The sequence below is a fragment of the Salminus brasiliensis genome, chromosome 22 (genome assembly GCF_030463535.1).
Source record: "Salminus brasiliensis chromosome 22, fSalBra1.hap2, whole genome shotgun sequence".
NCBI classification, from domain to species: Eukaryota; Metazoa; Chordata; class Actinopteri; order Characiformes; family Bryconidae; genus Salminus; species Salminus brasiliensis.
In genome coordinates, this window is record NC_132899.1 from 29,306,581 (window position 1) to 29,317,012 (window position 10,432).

Consider the following 10,432-nt stretch of genomic DNA (forward strand, 5'->3'; position numbering starts at 1 on the left):
TTGTATTTCATAACCCATGGACAACATTTCCATTAAATTCCAAATAAAAAAAAATGACAACTGCTTAAATAATGCAAAGAAATGATTATAATAATTATAATGCAAATAAGTTATTAGTACTAATACTAATAAACAGTGCTAATATCTGAACTTTTAGAGTGTTCAGAATCACTATAGTGAAATAACCTTGACTGCCCATTTTCACAGCTCTCATGTCTCGGCCGGCTCTCCACTAGTCTTTCACATTGCTGCTGGGACTTTATGCCAGTCATAGTCTGCAGATTCAGCTCACTCTGCTTTGTTTGATGAAATGCCTGGAATAAAACGGCTGCCAAACACGTAGAGACGCAAATCTAATAAAAAAAAGTTAAGTGGTCTCTTCATTTTTTACAGAGCTGTAACTAATAATACAACTAATCATAATAGAACACGTGTTTGATTGACAGGATGAACTAAACAACAACAAAAAAATAAACATGTAATAATGTTCTTATTTAAAATCAAATGGCTTGTGTTTTTGGTTTTAAACAAACAAATAAAATGTAAAAAATAATCAAATAAAGTACTGATTTGAGCCTGAAACTTCCTCAGATGCGTTTCATTAACAATGACAGCTGACCCATCGGCTGGGTTGTCACTGAACAATGTCCCGAGCCTGGAATCAAAGTAATGTGACTCAGTGAGTACAGGGTCCCCAGGTGCTGTAGTTGCAAATAAGCAGCCTAAACGATCCCCCCTCCACCGCTGTGTAGACAGTTGGTATACGGTGCTGATGAGCTGCTGTTCAGATGTAAACATGAGCAAAGTTGGCTTATCTGGAAGGCTAAAGATCAATTAATCAAGGGACGTTTGATTAGCAGGACCTGGCTGCTACTTACCTTCTTTATTGCTAGGGAAGCAGTACGGGTGTACCTAATTTTTTGCAGACTGCTTTGCATTTTAGCCTAGTTTGGTTAAATAAACAATGACACAGTGGAATCTGCTGTCTGCTGTTCGTCTGCGGTTGTATTTACATAGTGTTAAGACCTGCTGAGGACCAGATGTATGCTTATTTGTATATTTTATATATATCTCCTTTCATCTCTTTTATCATAAGCAGCTGTTTGGTCAGGTCATGCACCATCCGCCTTCAAGTCTGCCAGAGCTGTCCCCATCCTAAAGAAACAGAGATCCACAAGATCCTCCTGTCTGTCCTTGCCAGCCTTGGAATTACCAGCTCTGCATGGCGATGGTTTGCATCATATATATATATATATATATATATATATATATATATATATATATATATATATATATATCTCCACATACACACACACTATCACAGTAAATGGGTGTGTGTGGTACCCTGCAATGGACTGGCACATCCCTGCCTTGCGCCCAATAATTCTGGCTAGGCTCTGGACCCACCACGACCCTGAAAATGGATGGATTGATGGCTGAAAATGCCATCAAGAGCCTGAAGAAAAAGTTTTGGCACCCTGCATGGTCAGTATGTTTGATGAACGCATTAAGCACACATAATTAGTTCTTGTTAAGGTGACATTTGAGAAAATACTATTCCTTAAACATCCTCATTTTAAGCAAACGACCATTTTCACACGTCCATATCGACCAACATGACGAGCATTTAAAAAAAACCCACAATGCTTTATCAATGCGTTATTGCTGTCAGGGTTATACGTTCATTCTAAATACTTAGAATGACTTAGTTTGACTTACCACCCTGTTACACTAACTTGTTTGGGCCATAAATAAAACACTGTTGCTTAAAATGACCCCACTAAGAGGAAGTGACATCATTTGAGCCTTTGGAGCAGCCAGGAACAGCCAGGAACAGCCAGGTTCTTCGTTTGTGTTGATTTGTCATGTTTATACTGGGTCCGTCAAACTCAACCCAAAGGGAAAATGGGCGAAATTCCCTTGAGATATGAAAAACTTGGTGATACTTACCAAGAGGTGCTAAGTAGCTTCAGGTGCTTTTCCTTTTGTTATTCTGAAAGCGTAAAAGATGGAAATGAAAAAAGCAATCTTGCTTAAAATCTTAAAGCTTTTTTAGCGTTTCACATATTTGGTAACACATTCTGAGCTGGTAGACTCAAAGTATGCCTGTGCAGAGAACTGTGCAGTCAGCGGGATGAATTTAAGAAATGTGTTTTATTGCAAATCATCGCAATCCACATCCTGCTGTGCATAACCTGATAATACATGCAAAGCAAAATATATATATATATATATATATATATATATATATATTTATAATATCATTTAAAGACTTTAAATTACTTTACAAGGGCTTGAGCAGGAGGGAGGAGGGGAGGGGGGGGTCACTTCCCTTTCTCTTTACATCTTTACAGCTCTGGCACTTTCAGTCGCTCACATTCACTTACACTCACACGGACACTCACACACAGACCTTCCTCACGGTCAGAAACGAAGGGGTTAAATATCTTTGGACTCACTCACTGACTTCAGCATTAGACGGACACAAATTCCAACTGCTAGCACGTCAATAACAAGCCGGAAACGAGGGTTTACAACAAAAAGACTGATCACACATCCAGGACTTTTCTCCCCCAAGCTCGGTTATTACAGCCGGACTGTGACGAAGGGCCCTACGCAGGACTGAGACTAGACCTCTAGGTGGCAGCACTGCATATTAACTCTATTTCTATTGAACTGTAGTCACAGGACACCACTGCACAACAGCATCAGTTCAGTTTAAAGACAGTGCGTATATAAGACTTCTGCGTGGACGGACGGATGAACAGATGGACGGACGCACGGACGGTTGAACATGCTCTTCAAGCGAACCAGAGGAAGCCTGGAGACTGGAGGGATCCTTCAGCTGCTCCTGCTGCTGGCACATGGACTCATTTCATTTGAAAGCTCCACAAAGTCACAGCTGCTGACTGTCAAACTGTGGAGGATTAGAAACTGAAGTTCGAGCAATGGCGTTTATACAGGAGTCTAACATGGCCACAAAAACAGCACATGCTTTTTACGACAAGTCAAAATAAGAAGTTAGGGAATGCCTAGCCTTGCTAACCGAGAGCAAAATATGGATGGAATCAAACACAAGTAGAGCTACTAAGTGGCTTTAGGAAGAAAGATCAAACCAACCAACCAACCAATCAATCATCTAACCATCTGAATGAGTGAAGTGCGGAATGTATGACTGTGGTTCCTCAGTAAAACGCCTTTCCAGTCTAAGCCTAGACCCTAATCATACAACCAGACGTAAAATGAAGTAAAACATGGCATGCTGCCTTACAGAAGATGAGGTATTTTCTCAGCTGGCTAAGATGAAGAAGCTCTAAACATGGTCACAGTCTGAGGACGTCTGACTAACAGACATGGAATGATGTAGATGTTGGTTGCACCAGTTTGTAATGGGGTGAAGCGTGGCCCATCACTCTGGATTGTACAGTTGAAGGGAAACTCCACCCATTTTTCTGCCAAAATATATATATATATATATATTTATAATATCATTTAAAGACTTTAAATTACTTTACAAGGGCTTGAGCAGGAGGGAGGAGGGGAGGGGGGGGTCACTTCCCTTTCTCTTTACATCTTTACAGCTCTGGCACTTTCAGTCGCTCACATTCACTTACACTCACACGGACACTCACACACAGACCTTCCTCACGGTCAGAAACGAAGGGGTTAAATATCTTTGGACTCACTCACTGACTTCAGCATTAGACGGACACAAATTCCAACTGCTAGCACGTCAATAACAAGCCGGAAACGAGGGTTTACAACAAAAAGACTGATCACACATCCAGGACTTTTCTCCCCCAAGCTCGGTTATTACAGCCGGACTGTGACGAAGGGCCCTACGCAGGACTGAGACTAGACCTCTAGGTGGCAGCACTGCATATTAACTCTATTTCTATTGAACTGTAGTCACAGGACACCACTGCACAACAGCATCAGTTCAGTTTAAAGACAGTGCGTATATAAGACTTCTGCGTGGACGGACGGATGAACAGATGGACGGACGCACGGACGGTTGAACATGCTCTTCAAGCGAACCAGAGGAAGCCTGGAGACTGGAGGGATCCTTCAGCTGCTCCTGCTGCTGGCACATGGACTCATTTCATTTGAAAGCTCCACAAAGTCACAGCTGCTGACTGTCAAACTGTGGAGGATTAGAAACTGAAGTTCGAGCAATGGCGTTTATACAGGAGTCTAACATGGCCACAAAAACAGCACATGCTTTTTACGACAAGTCAAAATAAGAAGTTAGGGAATGCCTAGCCTTGCTAACCGAGAGCAAAATATGGATGGAATCAAACACAAGTAGAGCTACTAAGTGGCTTTAGGAAGAAAGATCAAACCAACCAACCAACCAATCAATCATCTAACCATCTGAATGAGTGAAGTGCGGAATGTATGACTGTGGTTCCTCAGTAAAACGCCTTTCCAGTCTAAGCCTAGACCCTAATCATACAACCAGACGTAAAATGAAGTAAAACATGGCATGCTGCCTTACAGAAGATGAGGTATTTTCTCAGCTGGCTAAGATGAAGAAGCTCTAAACATGGTCACAGTCTGAGGACGTCTGACTAACAGACATGGAATGATGTAGATGTTGGTTGCACCAGTTTGTAATGGGGTGAAGCGTGGCCCATCACTCTGGATTGTACAGTTGAAGGGAAACTCCACCCATTTTTCTGCCAAAAATCTGCATAATTACATGCTTAAGATTTAAAAACTGAAAAAGGTACAGACTCAGAATCGCTCACAGTGGTGGTGAAAGGAACCCGAGGAACCGCCCCTTTACGAAAATTGCACGCTTAGAGGAAACCGCCCGGTCTCTAGCTCCACCCCACCAGCAATTAGGACGCCTGTGCTGGCCAACATACCTACCTGCACATGGTCCAACAACAGCTCATGTGCTTTGAGGTAGACAAAAAGAAAGAGAAGGAAAAAAAAAAAAGAACGAACACCAGCTTCTTCACTTGCTGATAAAACAGCTATTATAATGCCTCCTTTTTTGTTCCAAGTCCAAGTCCTGAATAAAGGAACAGTTCAGAGAAAATCTGATTTATAGAATTTCCCTCCCTTACCCCAAATGTAGTCCGGCAGCTAAGCTGCGAGGCAGATTTCGCAAGGAAACAGGCCTCCCCGTGTTAATACTCATTTCAACACCCCTGATTTACCATTACTGTAGCAGGTAGGGATGTCCCGATCCAACCAGAGTACCTTAATAGTGACTGTGGACCGATAATGAGCTGATCTTTGTGTTTCTATAAATAATACAGCCCTACAACCTAGTTCAGATGTGCTGATAATATGTAATCAGACTAAATTCTATAGTGTGTAATGACTGACCTATCTGACCTATGACCATTCAGCTCACTGGTCACATTAAGAGTAAAACACTCATTTACAAGCTGATGAGCTGCGATTAGCTTTTTTTTTTATAGTATGTGAGCATTCGCCTCCTCCTTACGGTTCTGAATGAGCCGCTCAGAGCTGGTAGAACAGAGCATTTCCATCACAGGTCTGGTTTCCACACCAGGCAGGATTCCAGAGTAAAGACTATTGGGATGGAACATTAGATCTTCCCAACACACTCTTCACCTGCTGCTCCGAGAGCCGTCTGATTGCTGTGTCCCATTTACACAGAGGTTCTGAGCTGACGCCAAGCTAGTCCTATTCCTCCCTGAAGAACTTTCCATTCCACCCTAAATAACGCAGCAGCCAGGTGGCGCTTTGCAACAACAAAACGAAGGCTCGGAAAAGCAGTTAGCCGATCCATTAAAAATGCCTGGATCAGGACATCCCTTGTAATAGGTTGGTGAGGTCTACTGGACGAGCCCTTGGAAGGATGCAGGACTGAGTGCGACCGTATGCGCTAAAACCATAAGCAGCAAAACCTGCCTAGAAATCACTGCGATCCATCAGTATCCTTTCCAAATTCCCAGAAAAGTGCAGGCACTGTTTAATTTGCTATGTTTATCTCCCGAGATATCACTTCGTCCCTCTGCTAGCCAGCTAATGCTTACAGAGCTAGCAAAGCAAAGCGTACCCCCAGCTGATAAGCTTATCCAGCGAGAGCAGTGATTTACAAATGCTACGTATAACTGGTGGGACATACTTCCAACTGGTGAGTGACTCAGTGGTTGACTACATTCAGGGTAATGGGGAAAACTGCATCATCAATTCCATATGAACTACTGAACTATTCCTTTACCATAAAGAGAACCCCCCCCAAACAAGTGCTTTAAGGTGTTCCCACTAGTGCAGCACCCAAACCTATGAAGAACGTCCCGAAATGCATGAGATGCCCAAGTGCAAGACAGTGGTACATAAACATGTATAAAGTGTCGGGAACAAAAAGAACAATCCAAACCCAACCCTTTTTTTTTTTTTTGTCACCCAGCCATAATCGGCTAATTCTGTTTAGCCTAGCTTGCGGCTAATCGCTATTTCCTTAACACCAGCGCTGGACGGAGGGTGAAAGCTAAAGTTGTTTAAGTAGCCAGAGCAACTTTTTAAAAGCTGTAAGGTTGTAGCATCTAGCCTAACATGCTCAGAGGTTCACCCAGCTTGGCCAAAACGAGCAATGAGCAAAGCCGCCCCTTACTGAGATAGCTCCACTTGGACCCAGGTGGACAGCGGCAGGGTAGTCATTTTCAAATGTACCAGACGTGTGGTTCATGGGATCATCGAATTTAAAGCAAGATTGCCAAACACACACGCCAGCAGGACTGATTACCACCACCCTGCCAGACTGTCCTCCATTTAAGACCTTTCGCGGACTGTCGTCACTGTTCCCAAGCACTGAGGAGGCCGCCTTCACAGTGCTGGACGTATCGTTCAAAGAGTGAGTGATATTTCGCAGTGCTTCGTGACTGCCAGCAGCAAAATTAAGGCAAAATTTAAGCAAGGCCATGAAGCGATGCTTCGCTTAACACAAACAGGATAAGAAAACTAGTACAAATGAACAACATACTTGAGGATGCAGCAACGACGACCTGCAGGTGTCCTTCTTTTTGGACATTACGATACGCACCTATAATACACATTTTTCACATTCAAAATACTCTCTTTATCCTCCTCGGGCGCTTCATTTACCTTCCTCGAAGCACACGGGACCAAAACACATATAACAAATATATACAATGACGTAAGAACGGCTGATGGGGCCATGTCAATGGCGGAATGTCACTACGCTTTCGGCACCTCTGGGAGCTCCTCGCCGGCGGCCAAGAGGACTGTTAGCACTCGATCTGGGACTGCAGCTGCCTGCGCAGGGTTAGCGTGCGCCGGTGCAGCTGCTGCATCTGCTGCATGCGGTCCCGCTGTCGTGCCAGGTTCTGGGGCATAGGGTAGCGTTGGCAGCCGTACAGGAAGCGATAGGGAATGCGGACGTGGCAGGCGGTGGCCCGGCAGCGTGGCTGGGGCATGGGGGGGAGAAGCATCCAGCGCTTTCGCTCGGCGCAGTAGCGGTAAGCCTCTTTGCGGTACTGCTTATCCACGTCGTCGCTGTTCTTCCAGCCGCCGATCACAAACACATCATCGCCGAGGTAACAGATAGCCGCCCCCTCAATGCTGGTCACCTCCGGCGGGAGGCTCTCGAGGATGTCGTCAGAGATTCTGGCACTGATCTTCTGCCGAGCCACTTCGTCGCGGATGCCGGCGTAGCTCCTCGGGCAGCAGGAGGCAGTGTGGTAGAAGTTGGTGGATGCAACGGCCATCTGGAAGAGGCAGTAGTTGTCGATAAGGGGAAGGGAGTCCACCTCCTGCCACTGCCGGCTGTCCGTGTCGTAGCGAGTGGTGACCGTCTTCAGGCCGTCATCGTTGTCTGTGTCCACGGGGGTCCTAGCGGTCACGTAGACGTAGCGGTCTTCCACACTTATGGCTTTGACGTCCCTCAGGATCTTGGGGGCGGACTCTAGGTTGTGCCACTTGTCTTGCTCGGGCTCGTACACACTCACGTCCTTGAAGCCGGGACTGAAGTTGCCGTGCCCGCCGATGCTGTAGAGGATGTTTTTGATGCAGGTGAGCCCGAAGGAGTGCTTGCGCGTGGTGAGGTTGCTCACTTGCTCCCAGGTGTTGCGGTTCGGATTGTATCGCTCCACCGTCTTGGCAAATCCCGGTTCCATGGAGCCCGCCACGTACACGTGCGAATCGGTGGCTGCGATAGCATGGCCATCCAGGTGATTGTGAATATGCGGAAGATTGACCCAGCGGTCCTCGTACACGAAGTATCCCACGCACTCGCTCAGGTAGTCGCCACCTTCGGACACGCCACCGACGACCATGATGACGTCCATGTTCTGGCCAAACCTCGGCTGGAAGGCGGCCATGTAGGATGCCCAGAATTCCGTATCGGCAGACTTGAGGTTCTCAAAGCGGATGGCGTGCCCTTCCACGGCGTCAGACACCAGCTGAAGACAGGCGGCGTTCTGCGCCACCAGCGGCTCGTTCTTCACCACCCTCGTCAGGTAGGTGGGCTTTATCTGCGGCAGCCTCAGGAGGCGGAACAGCTCCTCGAAGTACTTCTCCCTGTCCTCTGCATTCTTCTGCACCCACTTCACCACAGCGTCGAACAGAACCTCCTCAGAGTCCACCGTGATCTCAGCGTCTGACAGCCAGTCCCGCACCAGGTGGAACGGCAACGTGTAGAACTCCTCATCCTGGATAACCTTGTGGAAGTTGCGGCGGATCATGTCTGCGGCGCGCAGAGCCAGCTGATCCAGAGTGTACATGTGGGCCAGGCTGTGGACAGCAACACAGTTGGCCAGGCTCAGCTTCCTCTTCAGGAACTCCCCGCAGAATTCCTTCAGCTGCACCAGCAGGAACCTGACGAATAAAGCACAACTGGTTACTAAACGTTAATGGTAACTTTTCAGAAATTGCTCTGCTCGGACCTGCTGCAGACATGATGCACAGCCAGGTACCAGCATGGGCAGAATCCCAAAAAGTTCTATGCTTTTAAGATACAAGGTTTGTGCATGTCAATGAATGGACTCTGAAAAGACCTCTATGTCCCCTACTGCCTGTTCAGACCCACATGTCTATAAGCCGTGGAGGGAAGGGTGGAGCGACCGCAAGCCTTCCATGTTTGCCCTAAACATGCAGAGGCCTCCCCCCTTATCCATCACTGCGATCAGCACCTGGGCAACCCAGGGCTAACCCTCAGCTGCAGCAGAGCCACCCAGGCACTCGGGACAAAACCCTAAACAACTAGGAACACCTTTCACAGCCACGAGTGCCACACTCGTGAAAGGAAGAGCTGACCGTGACACTGAGGTAACGTTACCTGTCGGCGAGCTCCAGCACCTCGTGCACGTTGGCCGTGCTGACCCGGATCTCCCCTGTGTACATGAACTGCACCACGCTCTCCACCGTGTCCCTCTCAGGCCCGGCCTCGCTGCTCCACTCCTTCATCTCCACCCTCCGGGACACCGACTCGGAGAACTGGCCGCCCAGCAGCGGGGTGAAGTAGTCGGTGGCCGCCGCCAGGACAGACCGGTGGGCGCACAGCTCGAAGCTGTGGTGGGCTCCTGTGACAAGATCTGTAATAAAAAAAAAATATATATATATTTATATTTTAACTTGATTTAAAAATATGTTAGTTAAGGGTCCAGAGCAGCAGTATAACACTGTTATAAGGATGTTATAATTCATTTATTAGCTATTAGTACATGACAGGAGGCAGTGTGGAGTATGCAGCTTATTACAGCATTACTGGACATGGAGTTAATTATCATTATTAATGCAGGAAAGGTTTGCAGTTATGACCCCAGACTGATGGATCTGACAGGACTGAGTGTATTTCGTGTGTATAAGGGTTTTTCCTCATTAGCCTCACAGCTAGCCAGCTAACACAGCTGTCTAATGAGCAGCTACAGCACGAGCTGGAAATATCATAACTCATATATACACTCATATATAATAAGCGGCTCGTGCAGCTCTATGCAGCGCCTACAGCTGCAGCTCCTGCAAATGATGAGCATTAGCCGGTTAGCTCACCTCCTCCACCTCCTCCACCTCCTCCACCTCCAGCTCCACCGCCGCTGAACACCAGCGTCACGTCGCAGAAGAGGCCGAGCTTCCTCTGCTCGTTCTGCCGGCGAGAGAGCTCGGAGCAGTGCGTGGCGGAGGAGAACTCCTCGGCCTCCTCCGACTCTCCGTCGCCAGACAGCGACGCGGCCGAGCCGCTGCCGCCGCCGCTGCCGCTGCCGCCGCCGCCGCCGCCTCCTCCTCCTCCGCCGCCGCTGCTGCCGCCTCCTCCGCCGCCAGTCCCGCTGCGGTTCGACTCCTCCAGGTTGGGCGCTGCCGCAGCCATGCCGGCTTCAGCGGGTTGGAATCGCAAAAAACGCAGTAAACCCGTCCGGTAGAGCAGACTGAGGCACACACACACCAACATACACCACACGGCACACACACACCGACATCAACACGGGATGGG

At 47.4% G+C, this 10,432-nt stretch overlaps 1 protein-coding gene across 1 annotated transcript; it reads right to left on the reverse strand.

Annotated features, from left to right (window-relative positions):
• Positions 1 to 4,959: 4,959 nt before the first annotated feature.
• On the reverse strand, positions 4,960 to 10,432 carry klhl11 (kelch-like family member 11). Its single transcript, XM_072667426.1, has 3 exons — positions 9,994 to 10,432; positions 9,281 to 9,536; positions 4,960 to 8,820 (listed from the first exon to the last, which is right to left on the reverse strand). The coding sequence occupies exons 1-3, from the start codon at positions 10,388 to 10,390 to the stop codon at positions 7,233 to 7,235; spliced, it is 2,241 nt and encodes a 746-aa protein (XP_072523527.1). The 5' UTR covers positions 10,391 to 10,432; the 3' UTR covers positions 4,960 to 7,232.

Excerpts from the sequence above, each read along its gene's own strand:
- klhl11 (XM_072667426.1), bottom strand. The coding sequence starts at position 10,390 with ATGTTGGTGTGTGTGTGCCTCAGTCTGCTCTACCGGACGGGTTTACTG. Across the intron at positions 9,537-9,993 it reads AGGTGGAGGAGGTGGAGGAG|ATCTTGTCACAGGAGCCCAC; the intron begins GTGAGCTAACCG and ends TTTTTATTACAG. Across the intron at positions 8,821-9,280 it reads GTGCTGGAGCTCGCCGACAG|GTTCCTGCTGGTGCAGCTGA; the intron begins GTAACGTTACCT and ends TTTATTCGTCAG.